Source organism: Eptatretus burgeri, chromosome 12 (genome assembly GCF_056783735.1).
Source record: "Eptatretus burgeri isolate ZD-2024b chromosome 12, Ebu_testis_v1, whole genome shotgun sequence".
In the NCBI taxonomy this organism is placed as follows: Eukaryota; Metazoa; Chordata; class Myxini; order Myxiniformes; family Myxinidae; genus Eptatretus; species Eptatretus burgeri.
In genome coordinates, this window is record NC_140972.1 from 59,790,366 (window position 1) to 59,805,532 (window position 15,167).

Genomic DNA, 15,167 nt, shown 5'->3' on the forward strand with positions numbered 1-15,167 from the left:
TTCGGGTGCGCTAAACATTACCTCGACGTGTTTCGACTTATGATCAACTTACAAGTAACGTGTGTCGACGTGTGTCAACGATCGCATAACGTGCCTACAACTTATGGCCAGCGTAGCAGAACGTGTGAGTCAACCGCCGGCATATGTCATAAAATTTCAAGCATGCAAAAATTTTAGAACAACCCAAAAGTACAACGTTTAAAGCCAGCGTACTACGACGTATGGCAGTGTTTTTCAGCGTGCTCTTAACGTATACAAAACGTACCCATAACGTATTCAACGTGTGCCAGCGTTTTAGACAAATTTTTCATAAATCGGCATATGCTGGCTAAATCGTCAAGGTGTGACAGTGGCTTTATGTTAAGGCCCAGTCATACCTTGACGTTTTAGCCAGCTTATGCCGATTTTTGAAAAATTGGTCTAAAACGCTGGCACACGTCGAATACGTTATGGGTAAGTTTTGGAAACATTGAGGGCATGCTGAAAAACACTGCCATACGTCGTAGTACGCTGGCTTTAAACGTTGTACTTTTGGGTTGTCCTCAAATTTTAGCATGCTTGAAATTTTACGACGTATGCCAGTGTATGACTCACAAGTTCCGCTACGCTGGCCATAAGTTGTAGGCACGTTATGCGATCGTTGACACACGTCGACACACGTTACTTGTAAGTTAATCATAAGTCGAAACACGTCGAGGTAATGTTTACCGAACCCGAAACTTATTTCTCACCTATGAGTAACGTGTTGTAGGCACGTTATGCGATCGTTGACACACGTCGACACACGTTACTTGTAAGGTAATCATAAGTCGAAACACGTCGAGGTAATGGTTTGCGTCAGTGTTCCAGACTCCCTGGTTTTTTTTCTTCGGTATGACGGTGATGTTGACACTTCGATTTCTAGTGCGGTTATGATTTAATTAGTTGAGCAGCAGCCTATTAATTATATTATATTATAACCGCACTAGAAATCGAAGTGTCAACATCACCGTCATACCGAAGAAAAAAATAAAAATAAAAAACCAGGGAGTCTGGAACACTGACGCTAACCATTACCTCGACGTGTTTCGACTTATGAGTAACTTACAAGTAACTTTTGTCTACGTGTGCCAACGATTGCATATCATGCGTACAACTTATTCCCATCGCATGCGGAACGTGTGAGGCATACGGCAAATACGTCGTAAAATTTTTAACACGTTTAAAATTTCAAGACATACTCCACTTAGTACGACATATGATAGCGTACTTTAGCATTCTATTCACGTATACCAAACTTACCCATACCGTATTCGACATGCGCCAGCGTTTTAGACGCATTTTTCAGAGGTCGGCATACGCTGGCAAGATCGCCAAGTTGTGACTGCGATGTTCACACTTCCATTTCTCCGGCGGTTATGATTTGAATCGTTGTGCGGCAGCCTTTTAATAGGCTACGCCACGTGATCGTTGGCGATACGTGCAGCACGCTATGCATAAGTTAGACTATCATTGGGCATAGGTTGTGATCGCCGACAACAGGCTAAGCATTCGTTGATATAAGTTATCTATAAGACAACGAAACGTTCTGTGTCCGTTACCAATATGTTATGCATACGACCAACTCGTTATGAATACGTCCAAATCTTTAAAAAAACATCAAAAGTTCAGCGTAAGCCAGCGTTTTACAAACATTTTGATACGTTGCCATTGCTGGCTAAAACGTCAAGGTGTGAATAGGCCTTTAATACCAGTACATAAACATCAACTTCTTACAAACTGCATGTACATCTCTAATAACAGCATTCTATAATTATCTGCTTTTGTGATTGGTTAGTCTAACTTAATTTTAAAAAGTAGGAAATACAACTGAAGTTGCAAGAACTCCCGGAAATTGTATCGGAGTTTCTTATACTTTTAGCTCGACAATAGTCTGGAAGCAATGATGTTAGGGCTTGTTATGTGACGGTAATACTGTAAGCTACTCTCCAAACCAACATCATCCCTATCTTGTTTAAAACCTTTTTCAGACTGGAGTTTGTCATCCCTACATTGCTTTTTTATTGAGCACAAATATGTTTATTCACTTGTTCAAAAACTAATTTATCCCCGATGTGATAGTTTTTGTAACTATTTTGATTGCATTCAATTGTGGGTGTGACTGAGGCTCGTGAGATGTGTCCTGACACTTTCTGTTAAGTGTTGGCATGGTCTGAGGCTCCTTGTGAAGTGTGGACATGGTCTGAGGCTCCCTGTGAAGTGTGGACATGGTCTGAGGCTCCCTGTGAAGTGTGGACATGGTCTGAGGCTCCCTGTGAAGTGTGGACATGGTCTGAGGCTCCCTGTGAAGTGTGGACATGGTCTGAGGCTCCCTGTGAAGTGTGGACATGGTCTGAGGCTCCTTGTGAAGTGTGGACATGGTCTGAGGCTCCCTGTGAAGTGTGGGCATGGCCTGAGGCTCCTTGTGAAGTGTGGGCATGGTCTGAGGATCCCTGTGAAGTGTGGACATGGTCTGAGGCTCCCTGTGAAGTGTGGACATGGTCTGAGACTCCCTGTGAAGTGTGGACATGGTCTGAGGCTCCCTGTGAAGTGTGGACATGGTCTGAGGCTCCTTGTGAAGAGGGAGCATGGTCTGAGGCTCCTTGTGAAGTGGGGGCATGGTCTGAGGCTCCTTGTGAAGTGTGGGCATGGTCTGAGGCTCCCTGTGAAGTGTGGACATGGTCTGAGGCTCCCTGTGAAGGGTGGGTATGGTCTGAGGCTCCTTGTGAAGTGTGGGCATGGTCTGAGGCTCCCTGTGAAGTCTGGTCATGGTCTGAGGCTCCTTGTGAAGTGTGGACATGGTCTGAGGCTCCTTGTGAAGTGTGAGCATGGTCTGAGGCTGCTGTGAAGTTTGGGCATTGTCTGAGGCTCCCTGTGAAATGTGGACATGGTCTGAGGCTCCCTGTGAAGTGTGGGCATGGTCTGAGGCTCCTTGTGAAGTGTGGGCATGGTCTGAGGCTCCCTGTGAAGTGTGGGCATGGTCTGAGGCTCCCTGTGAAGTGTGGGCATGGTCTGAGGCTCCTTGTGAAGTGTGGGAATGGTCTGAGGCTCCTTGTGAAGTGTGGGCAAGGTCTGAGGCTCCCTGTGAAGTGAGAGCATTGTCTGAGGCTCCATGTGAAGTGTGGACAAGGACTGAGGCTCCTTGTGAAGTGTGGACAAGGACTGAGGCTCCTTGTGAAGTGTGGACAAGGACTGAGGCTCCTTGTGAAGTGTGGGCATGGTCTGAGGATCCCTGTGAAGTGTGGACATGGTCTGAGGCTCCCTGTGAAGTGTGGACATGGTCTGAGGCTCCCTGTGAAGTGTGGACATGGTCTGAGGCTCCTTGTGAAGTGTAGGCATGGTCTGAGGCTCCTTTTGAAGAGGGAGCATGGTCTGAGGCTCCTTGTGAAGTCTGGTCATGGTCTGAGGCTCCCTGTGAAGTCTGGTCATGGTCTGAGGCTCGTTGTGAAGTGTGGACATGGTCTGAGGCTCCCTGTGAAGGGTGGGTATGGTCTGAGGCTCCTTGTGAAGTGTGGGCATGGTCTGAGGCTCCCTGTGAAGTCTGGTCATGGTCTGAGGCTCCTTGTGAAGTGTGGACATGGTCTGAGACTCCCTGTGAAGTGTGGACATGGTCTGAGGCTCCTTGTGAAGTGTGGACATGGTCTGAGGCTCCTTATGAAGTGTGAGCATGGTCTGAGGCTGCTGTGAAGTTTGGGCATTGTCTGAGGCTCCCTGTGAAATGTGGACATGGTCTGAGGCTCCCTGTGAAGTGTGGGCATGGTCTGAGGCTCCTTGTGAAGTGTGGGCATGGTCTGAGGCTCCCTGTGAAGTGTGGGCATGGTCTGAGGCTCCCTGTGAAGTGTGGGCATGGTCTGAGGCTCCTTGTGAAGTGTGGGAATGGTCTGAGGCTCCTTGTGAAGTGTGGGCAAGGTCTGAGGCTCCCTGTGAAGTGAGAGCATTGTCTGAGGCTCCTTGTGAAGTGTGGACAAGGACTGAGGCTCCTTGTGAAGTGTGGACAAGGACTGAGGCTCCTTGTGAAGTGTGGACAAGGACTGAGGCTCCTTGTGAAGTGTGGACAAGGACTGAGGCTCCTTTTGAAGTGTGGACAAGGACTGAGGCTCCTTGTGAAGTGTGTGCAAGGTCTGAGGCTCCTTGTGAAGTGTGGGCATGGTCTGAGGCTCCCTGTGATGTGTGTGCAAGGTCTGAGGCTCCTTGTGAAGTGTGGGCATGGTCTGAGGCTCCCTGTGATGTGTGTGCAAGGTCTGAGGCTCCCTGTGAAGTTTGGGCAAGGTCTGAGGCTCCTTGTGAAGTGTGGGCAAGGTCCAAGTCATAATTTCTTCTGTGCACATGTATATATAGATATCCATCAAAATATAATATATAATTTGAAGTTTTTGTTTGTTTGTTTGTTTGTCTGCACGCGTTAATTTCCTGAACGGTGATAGATAGGAGGAAATCTCTGACAAAAAATGCCGGGACAGGCCCCGCCGAAGGTTATAGGCTAAGTGGCGAGGCTCCTCGGCCCGGGGGTGGGGTGTTTCCCCCTCACCAACCCCCTTAGGTTATGACTGCCATGGCCCAATAGGGAACTGATACTGGTCTTGCGTCAGACCAATGTACAGAAGATTAAATTCATTCAAAAAGAACCCGGGCACCCTCCGGGTGCATTCACCTAACACACACACGCACGCACGCACGCAGCACGCACACACACTGTCAAAAGTTTTAGAACACCCCCATTTTCCAGTTTTTACTGAAATTTAACCAATTTAATGTTTCAATGTACACTGAAATTAAAATATAGAACAAATAAAAAATTGCAGATAAAAAAGAAATCATGGAATTGTTTTGTTGAACAAAATTTAATCTAAATTTTTGACTCATCAAAGCAGCCACCTTTTGCAGATAAAACAGCTGAACATACTCGTAGCATTGTTTCTACAATGGAAATCAAATATTGTTCGGAAAGTTCTTCCCAACACTGTTGCAGAAGTTCCCACAAATGTGTTGTACTCGTCGGTTGCTTTGCTTTCATCCTGTCCAATTCATCCCAGACCAGCTCGATAGGGTTTAAGTCTGGAGACTGTGCTGGCCATTCCATCATTTGAAGCCTACAGTCTTGTTCTTTTCTTCTGAGGTAGTTCTGACATAGCTGGAGGTATGTTTTGGGTCGTTATCTTGCTGTAGGATGAAACCCTGACCAACGAAGCATAGACCAGAGGGTATTGCATGGCGCTGTAAAATGCTGTCGTAGCCCTTTTGGTTCAGGGTGCCAGTCACTCTGTGCAAGTCGCCGACTCTGGATCCAGCAAAAGAGCCCCAGATCATCACGCTTCCTCCTCCATGTTTGACAGTTGGTGTCACACACTGAGGAATCATCCTTTCGCCTACTCGACGGCGTACAAAAACCCTGCGTGATGAATCAAAGGTTTCAAATTTTGATTCATCGGTCCATAAGACCTTCTTCCAGTTTTCAGTAGTCCACTGATGGTGCTTCATGGCCCAGACAAGCCTCTTTTTCTTATTTTGCTATCTAAGCAATGGCTTTTTTACTGCCACTCGACCTGTCAAACCTGCAGCTCGTAGTCTTCTCTTCACCGTTGAAACTGAGACTTCCTTCCTTTGACCAGTGTAAAACTGTGCTTGAAGCTGCTGTCCTGTGAGCCGCTTATCACGCAAGCTGTTGACTCTCAGAAACTTGTCTTCTGATTGTGTTGCGGCTTTGGGTCTGCCAGACCTCTTCCTGTCAGAGTTTCCTCCAGTTTCCAAGTGCCTTTTGATGGTGTGGGAAACTGTACTCAATGATACCTTGGCGTCTTTGCAATTTATCTCAAGGAAAGACCTACACTTTTAAGGGTTATAATGGTTTGTCTGTCTTCCTTTGTTAATTGTCTTTTTCTCACCATTATGATAACAACATACTACTTCCTGCAGTGCAATATTGTCCAAATATTGCTTCAGAGGGTGGAGCAACACAGTCTGTTCCAACACTGCCTTTATACAGACAGAGGGTTTGTAACTAATCAACAAAAATTGGGACACCTGTAGGAATTGTTTGCATCAACTTTCAAGGCTTAATTTACTTCCATTGATGCAGAACAGCTGCAGTCGCTAATCTATTACTTGTTCCCTGAAAAGGGCCTTTTTAACAACTCGGAAATTTACATTATTTTTCAGTTTTTGGTAACCTAAACTTTTTTTTTTAAGTCTCTGGCAGTTTACCTCTTGGCGTTGTACCATTTCAGGTTATTCACTGAACTTGAACTGCATAAATTTCAGTAAAAACTGGAAAAATAGGGTGTTCTAAAACTTCTGACTGGTGGTGTATATATATGTATATACATACACACATACAGACTAGCTGAATACACCCCACGTTGCCCGGATTCTTTTTGAATTAATTTAATATTCTGTACATCAGTCTGATGCGAGCCCAGTATCAGTTCCCTATTGGTTGGGCCACGGCAGTCATAGCCGACGGGGGTTGGTGTGGGGGAAACACCCCCTCCGCCCGGCCGAGGGGCCTTCGGCACCTAGCCTATAACCTTCCCGGGGCCTGTCCCGACATTTTTTGTTGCAGAGGTTTCCTCCTATCTTTCACCGTTCAGATGAGTATGTGCATACAAACAAAACAAACAAACAAGCAAACAAAAACTTCAAATTATATATTGCATATATATATATATATATATATATATATATATATATATATATATATATATATATATATATATATATATATATATATATATATATATATATATATATATATATATAAATATATATAAGGTTTGGACGCCTGCATGTATCTTGTGCATATCTGATATATAAAGGTCTTTCTAACTACTGACTGACTGATATTCAAGATCGGTGCCTTCTGGGTAACGTAGAAAGCTGAAATTTTGTGTGCCAATGGACATCAAAGCCAGTACACTGGAAATAAATCACAGAATCATTGGACAACATCCATAAGTGAAAATATAAATGAATGAAAAAAAAATGAAAAAAATTCAGGTGAGTAACCAAAGACATTGGGGAATTTTTGTGCCGATGGACATCGAAGCCGATATACCAGGAAAAATCACAGAACCATCGTAAAGCATTCAAAAAATCGAAATTCATTTGGACTATACTCTGTGCAAAGTGTTGGTGCTGCCGACGCAGTCTCCTGGGCTATTGGGCACAATCCTGGATGGGTCACCACTCCAACACAGGATACCAGTAAGGTGGCACTCATTTTGCCAACCTCAAAAGGATGACAGGTTGAGTCAACCCTACCTGGTATTAATTCAACAGTTAAGCTGGATTTGAATTCAGGACCCTAGGATCCCAAGCCCACCACCCGAACCATTAAGCTAGCACAAGGCATACTGTCTCACTAACTGACTGATATTAATGATCGGTACCTTCCAGTTGATGTAGAAAGCTGAAATTTTGCAATGGCAATGGACATCGAAGCCAATGCACCGGCAAAAATCAAAGAACTGTAGGAAAGCATCTGCAAATGAAAATATAAATAAATGAAAAAAATAAATTTAAAAAATGCAGGTGAACAACCTGAGACCATGGGGAAGCACAGTCATTTTGTGTGCCGATGGACATCAGAGCCCATACCCCCAGCAATTGATAAAACCCAAAGCCATGTGCTACACACAAAACAAGGAGAAAATACAATCATCCAAGTCTTATTAAAGGAGTTGGTACATAAATCACATGCAAGACAGACATTTGGACACTTCAGCATCATTTTGCACATATTGCAGAGACATTTGTTGAACAGCAGACAAATCAACACATCATATGGAAATTGAACCTGGTGTTTCAGCATCATGAGCTTTGCATTCAGATTGGAATTCCAAATGGGGCCAACCCAAACAAGCACAGATGGAAATGCATTGTTGCAATGAATAGAACTACAGCTACATACACCACATACCCAGCAAACAGCAGGTAACCAAACATTTAAAAAAAAGTTTATTTAAGGTTTATGATTCCTGGGTTAAACTGCCATGCACTCAAAACAATTCTTACTCATTGCCTGATCTTTCACAAGGTCATGATGTACTGTGAGATAATGTTATTCCTCCTGAGCCAATCATAGTCGGTGAAGAAATGAAAAATAAGATGATGTATAGTATGTCTATCATACAGACTGTACGAAGGGGTTGACATTAAAATTTGACCTCACAATAACAGCAACAAAAAAGAAATACAAGCTCCATAAGGTGTAGTCACACAAATCGTAAAGTGAGTGGTTGGATGGATGGAGTCAGAATGATAATTATCAACCAGACAATGAGCTGCTTTCGAGAAAAGGACTGATGGAGGTCCATCTGCTCTTTTCTATGTCTCTGTGATAGTATCTTGACAGATTAAAAATGGGCAAAAGTGACTTTTTCTGCAGGATGACAGGAAGGTGCCCCCTCTCAGTAATGGCTGTGGTTATGCTCCTGTTTGCTGCTTGCATGACTTCTCCACAACGACCTCAACAAAGTCCACGCCGGCGTCATTCAGGTGCCTATTCCGCAAGCAGATGGGCCAATCGCAAGTGTCAGGTTCGTGAAAGAGCCAAGTACCTCCTTACTTTCACGGGCCTCTGGAGCCAAACAGCCTTTCCAAAGCAATACCCCAAGTTTCGACCACCTGCACAGTGGTCTGGTCTTATCGGTATGTATACCTGTGTTATGTGCAAATACAAGTGCAATGATCATAATGTGAGGACATGGTGACGTTTCTGAAGAACATATTAATGGAAAATCAAAATGACTACTGCTGGTTTGGTGTGCAAAGGGAGTGGGTGGAGGGAAGGGGATAGACTGAGTAAAAACAGAGGAAAACAGACATGCAAGGGATGGAAATGACATTCATTCGGAATGGAGAATGAACGCACACCCAAGCAGGCGCACACATACATGCAAATACCTTCAAGAAGACCATTACTAGACAGTCCCAGGGAAGCAGTTCCAGAGACCAAAAAAAAAAAGAAGGAAGAAGATGGGGTCAAAAGAGTAGAAATGAGCAATTAGCCTACATTTGGGAAGAGTAACAAGATATGGGAGGCTGAATGATTACGTGTGATCTGTTGGTGTTCGACAGGGGTGTATCACTAGGGGGTGAGGATACAACACCACATATGTGGCAGTAGAAGATGATTAGGCAAACAATTTGCAGCGGCACAGGAAAAGACCCTGAGCCCTTGTTGAGTGACACTAATTACCCTCAGGGCCTTGAACTCACTTCCTGCAGGATGGTGAGAATTAGCGGTGCCAGTTGACAGGAGGGAAGCTTCACTCCATGGAAGTGCGGATAAAGGCTTTGCACACTGTTAGGAGATGAGAAAAGCATTAAGGCATGTTTTGTTAATTCTCAGTTTTTACTTCATTATGTTGCATGAAAAGATTTGAAACTTTCTTGACTTTTTCTGCATTGTATGAAATTCAATGCAAATGATGAAAAGTCTCGCTTTGCCGGAGGTTTAAAAAGCCATATTTTATTTGGCAACATGCTCATGAGTTCTGGACAACCATGGGATGATTGAATTAAGGTGCATCTATCAGTTAGAAATCCTGGAATTGTGCTCAAATGGATGGTGGAACATTCTGGTTTTGCAGACGTTTTTATTTTCTGAGCCTTCTTTGTTATTCGTATACTTGGACCATTTCCGTGCATTTTATTTCCAAAGAAAATAAAAAATCTTACCCCTCAATTGCCTGTGCAGGTGGTATGGAACCTCAACTGCTTGTTCAACCCTCACCCCGACACCATAGCAACACCCTCCTCTCTTCCACCACCGTTTCCTACTTTCTAATCTCTTCCCCAGTATTTGTGTACTATTTGAACGAGTTATTTCGACTTAAATAACAGTTTGCTCTGTCAACATGGCTACTGGGAAGGAAATTCTGGGATGGAAATGGAACTCATACACAGTGGGTGGACTTGGCCTTCTTCTTGTTCGAGTTTAGTCATATTCCTTTGAGAGATGTTTTCAACATCGTTACACCAAGCATGCAAAATGCAAAGCGGGGTTAGCAATGGGTTCATTTCTTTCTGTCTGTTCTTCTGTCTACAAATGTCAGTTTTTGATCGAGGAACAACTTTTTTTCAATTGAATGTTAAATTTTGAACACGAATTGGAACATGAATCGGAAAACGTACTTGTCGGTCGCCGCTGACGGACCTCCGGTAACTTGCACCTGTTGCTGCGTTTGAGCCTGGGGAGTAACTGCTGAAATCTATCTATTTGGGTTCTTCCCGACATCTTTGTTCCTTTCACACCTTTCATACTTCTTTCTAATTTTTTTCACAATCCTCTTTATTCATTCTAATTCTTGCTTTCTATTTTCTTTCATCTCTTTTACTATCTATTCCTCTCATTCATTATCTATCTCTGAAAGGAGAAGTGAGTTGTTGCAGAAATTTTTCTGTAAGGCTCACTTGGCTGCACCTGGATGGGTTTGAAGGTAGAGGGTAGAGGGCAGAGTAGAGTAGTGTCTGAAACCCGAATCCTATCCAGGTTCCTCCTGATGACTCCATCTTTGCTTTTTATTTCTTCTGGTTCTGTTTGATGACTCCAATGCAGTAGTTGGTCTTCCCTTTGATTGTCGTTTCACAGTACTTTGGCTCTGATTGCGCGCATGTGCAGAGTGAGAAAATTGATTTACTCTGTCTGCCTGTCTGGCAGTCATACAAAATTGAAAATAATTCCAAACAGCAAACTTACTGTTTTTAAGGACGTCATAAAGAACACACAAAACAAGCCTGAATAACTAATGTAACATTTTCAAGAAAGTGGTGTCATCGATACTGCATCAATTGTGGAACACTTCTGGAATTATTTTTTTCTACAAACTCCAAAATCTTAATTTTATTTCAATTGAATTATACACTTGAATCGTCGATCACAAATCGCCTTTTTAGCACTTTCAAAACCCTTCTGTTTAGCAGTACTTGGACAAAATAGTCATCAACGGCATTTTATGTCATCACAACCAATCAAATTTGCCACTCGAAGACCCCGTCCATGTCCTTGTTTCTCAAGACAACACAGGGTAAGGTGTTGTGTGAACTCTCAACTTGATTCTGCAATGATTTCCTAATAATGCCAGCATTCCCACTTCCACAAAAGGCTCTGTGTGTGCATGATCCGCCAGCCATTGCCCACGGCCGCAAGTACCGAATGTGGCGACTGGGCAGATTAGCAAGCACTGGAGTGCGTGAGATGGCTGAGCAGGGAGAGGCATGGGGACTCATGAGGGAGTTGGAGGCGAGCATCATCAATGGAAGACCGACTATTTCTGGGTTATTTACAACCCCAGGCATTGCTAACGGCACCGGGCAGACTTTCATTGAGCTTGAGGTCAACAGTCAACATCCACTGGTGAGTGTTATCTTGACGAGATACATGTTGTCATTACCTTAACTTGAGCATCGATATAGAAATTATATTATATTTTGAACACCAAATAAGTTTAATTGTACTATACTGCATACAGTATTTTTAAAATGCCAAAATAAATAACTGTATCAAGCAAGAAATTGTACCTGTGAAAACTTTTGCGAAGGTAAACATTGTTTGGGGACATATATTTATTGCATATGCAAGGAAGGGAGGCGAGGTGCGGTTCAAGTACATGGGTAAGGGGAGAGGAGGTCAAAAATTCCACAACTACAGGCATAATAAAGTTAGCCCAACCATACCATCTATCAATTACATACACATGTGGGTTGGAAAGGGAAGTGCAAATTTGGAAAAGGGGGATTTCATTTATCCCCTCTCCCTGAATGCCCTGCCCCTTACCTTTTAATTACTTCTTTTCAAAAATTGTCAATTTATAATTTGATAATCCCAATATGTTTTGAAATCCCTCGCACAACTACACGTGTAAATGTGGCATGGCTGTGTCGAAAAAATGTAGATATTGTTAACAGGAGATTAGTCTTTCGAGGGTGTGTATATCCATCATAGGTGTGTGATGATGGTTACCAAAATCCTGGTGTGTGTTCAGTTACCAAGTTTATTGTGGAGCACTCGCCACTTGGCTAAAGCACGATCAAACAAGCACTCCATTTGAAACCATTGACATGGAACGGCTGGCTTTGCAAGCGCTAGCTAGCTGCTTGGTAATTGAAGACACTCCCGGTGTAAAGGCCCTGTCACACCTTGACGTTTTAGCCAGCGTATGCCGACCTATGAAAAATTTGGCGAATACGCTGGCATACGTCGAATATGTTATGGGTAAGTTTTGTATATGTTAAGAGCACACTAAAGCACGCTGGCATACGTCGTAGTACGCCAAGCTCGTCGACAAATTTTAAGCATGCTCGAAATTTTTCGACGTATGCCAGCGTATGACTCACACGTTCCGCATACACTGGCCATAAGTTGTAGGCACGTTATGCGATCGTTGACACACGTTCCTTGTAAGTTACTCATAAGTCGAAACACGTCGAGGTAATGTTTAGCGTACCCAAAACTTATTTCTGACCTATGAGTAACGTGCTTTGAACCTATGTGTAACGTATCTCCAACGCATATTGACATATGTAGACATATTTGACGTCTTCCGGACGACCACAGAACTTACTGAACGTGTTTCTAACTTACAGCTACCATATAATGGCGTATTGGCAGCGTTTAGGGGAATTGGTATATAAAAATGGGCTTCACAGGAGGAACCAGTCAGTGTTCCAGACTCCATGGTTTTTTTTTTCCGGCATGACAGTGATGTTGACACTTCGATTTCTGGTGCGGTTATGATTTAAATCGTTGAGTGGCAGCCTATCAATAGGCTACGCCACGTGATCGTCGGCGATACGCTGCCGCGCTATGCATAAGTTAGACTATCGTTGGGCATACGTTGTGAACGCCGACAACACGCTAAGCATTCGTTGGTATAAGTTATCTATAAGTTATCGAAACGTTCTGTATATGTTACTAATACGTTATGCATACGTCCAACTCGTTATGAATATGCCCAACACTGAAAAGAACATCAATAGTTCAGCGTACGCCAGCGTTTTACATACATTTTGATATGTTGCCATACGCTGGCTAAAACGTCAAGGTGTGTGACAGGGCCTTTAGGATTGTCTAAATATGCAGACATTAATTTAAGTGATAAACATTCTGCCATGTTTGCATACGTAATAGATTAATTTCTCCAAATATGTTAGGAATGATGGCTCTTTACAATTAATACACAGACATAAAATATTTACTCATTAAGTTGCCCTGCATTGTGTTCATTTGTTTTTTAAACATATATTAAAACACTGTGACCAAAATTTTAAGCATTTAATTTACATCTTATTACCGATCTATAGTACAGGGTGCCCCACAGAAAACCAGGAAATTTGGTACAGTTTATTTAAAACAAAACAAAAGCAAACTTAGATGTAGTGTAAAACAAAGATACACTTTATTTTCAAACAAAACAAAAGCAAACTTAGATGTAGTGTAAAACAAAGATACACTTTATTATATGTTAGTTTATTGATATGGTAAAATACAGCAAAATAAATCTCAAAATCTCAAATTTCCTGGTTTTCTGTGGGGCAGCCTGTAGGTTGAGATCATCTCATCCACTGTAAATAATAATAATAAAAAACCTTAAATTATTAATATCGTTCATGGGTCATGATGTTATCTGGGTTGCCAAAAGCAAAATCATGTTAAATAGTAAGGAGGGATAATCATGGTGCTTCACTCGTTTTAACAGAACATACGACATGTAAATCCCCTGATCCCAACAGATATTCGAAATTAGACAGAGTTGAACATGTTTCAAACTTGGATGGGAGACCTTCATGGAAGACTGGGTGTTGAAGGCTGGCGGGGGAGGGAGTAGCGGAGGGGGAGGGGGTGGGGGACTATAGCTCAGGAACTCGTGTGCTCACCTCCATGCTGTCTGATTATAAATTTGTTCCTCTGTACATTCAAATCTTGTTAAAACTAACATCCCAGTGCATTTCTGGCAGAAGATGCTGCATCTCTGTGCACACTGCTATTCGACTGGTGATGAGAATCCAGCTTTCCCATCTCCATATCACATGTAGATATCAAATATCTCACTCTTATCTTTTGAAGAATACACCATTGTGTTTCAGCAATCTGGCAAAGTTCCAAATACCCTGACAAGGTATCAATTTCGTTTTAAAAATGACTTTTTCGTTTTTAAAAAGGTGGTTGTGTAGTTTTGTGTGGTGTTTATATACTGGTGTGTTACGTAATTAATAAGAAACATAACTAGAACCACCATTTTATAACTGCTGGCAGTGATGACTAGGTACCAAGACGTCCCGCTTTGATGCAACCCCGCTTTGACTGCACACCTGACCCTGACCCATGATGTTTATTATCCCCCACCAACCAACGAAGTTGGCGGGGGATATAGAAGTGGGTTCCGTCTGTCCATTACATTTTGTTTCCGGAGCTTAACTACAAATCTCCTCAAGATATATTTACGAAATTTGGTACACATATCAAGCAAGTGGTGAACTGGTGCCTTTTGATATTTTCTAATTGATAGGTCACATGGTTTGGCAGCCATGCTGGATTCAAGAATATATTAAATAATGTTTTCTCTGGAATCACATAACCTAACGAAGCGAAATTTTGCAACTATCATCTTCCATTATGTCTGCATACATAGTAAAAATTATGATGTCACAAGTCACATGGTTTGGCGGCCATCTTGGATAGAAAAAAATACACCTCATCCGATTAACACAAAACTTCACACACGTATTCCATTGGAGGATTGGAGGCAGAATGTAAATTTATGATGTCATCGGTCACATGGTTCGTCAGCCATCTTGGATTGAAAATTTATAAATTTTTTAAATCTTCTTCTCCAGAACGGCTGGACAGATTGAGGCAAAATTTCACATACACTTTCTCCAAGACATCCTTTCAGAAGTTTGTTAATTTCTAATTGATAGGTCACATGGTTTGGTGGCCATATTGAATTTACCCTAAAACCTTTAAACATCTTCTCCAGAACGGCTGGTCAGATCAAGGGGAAACTTCACAAACATATTGCATACGCTTAGGGAATATAAGTTTGTTAATCCTCATTTACTCTGGCAGGGGATATCGAAGACTTTGTCTTCAACGGATGCTAGTTATTATTCAATTGAATTCAGAATGGGATTAAAATAAATTCAATTCA

General features: G+C 42.5%; 1 protein-coding gene across 1 annotated transcript in view; it reads left to right on the top strand.

Annotated features, from left to right (window-relative positions):
- Positions 1-15,167, top strand: part of LOC147015714 (spondin-2-like) — a 47,742-nt gene that overhangs the window by 10,705 nt on the left and 21,870 nt on the right. The window contains exons 2-3 of the mRNA XM_085848158.1: positions 8,402-8,664; positions 11,148-11,374. Coding sequence (XP_085704284.1) covers positions 8,403-8,664; positions 11,148-11,374 — 489 coding nt within the window. The 5' untranslated portion in view covers position 8,402. The remainder of the gene's footprint in view (positions 1-8,401; positions 8,665-11,147; positions 11,375-15,167) is intronic.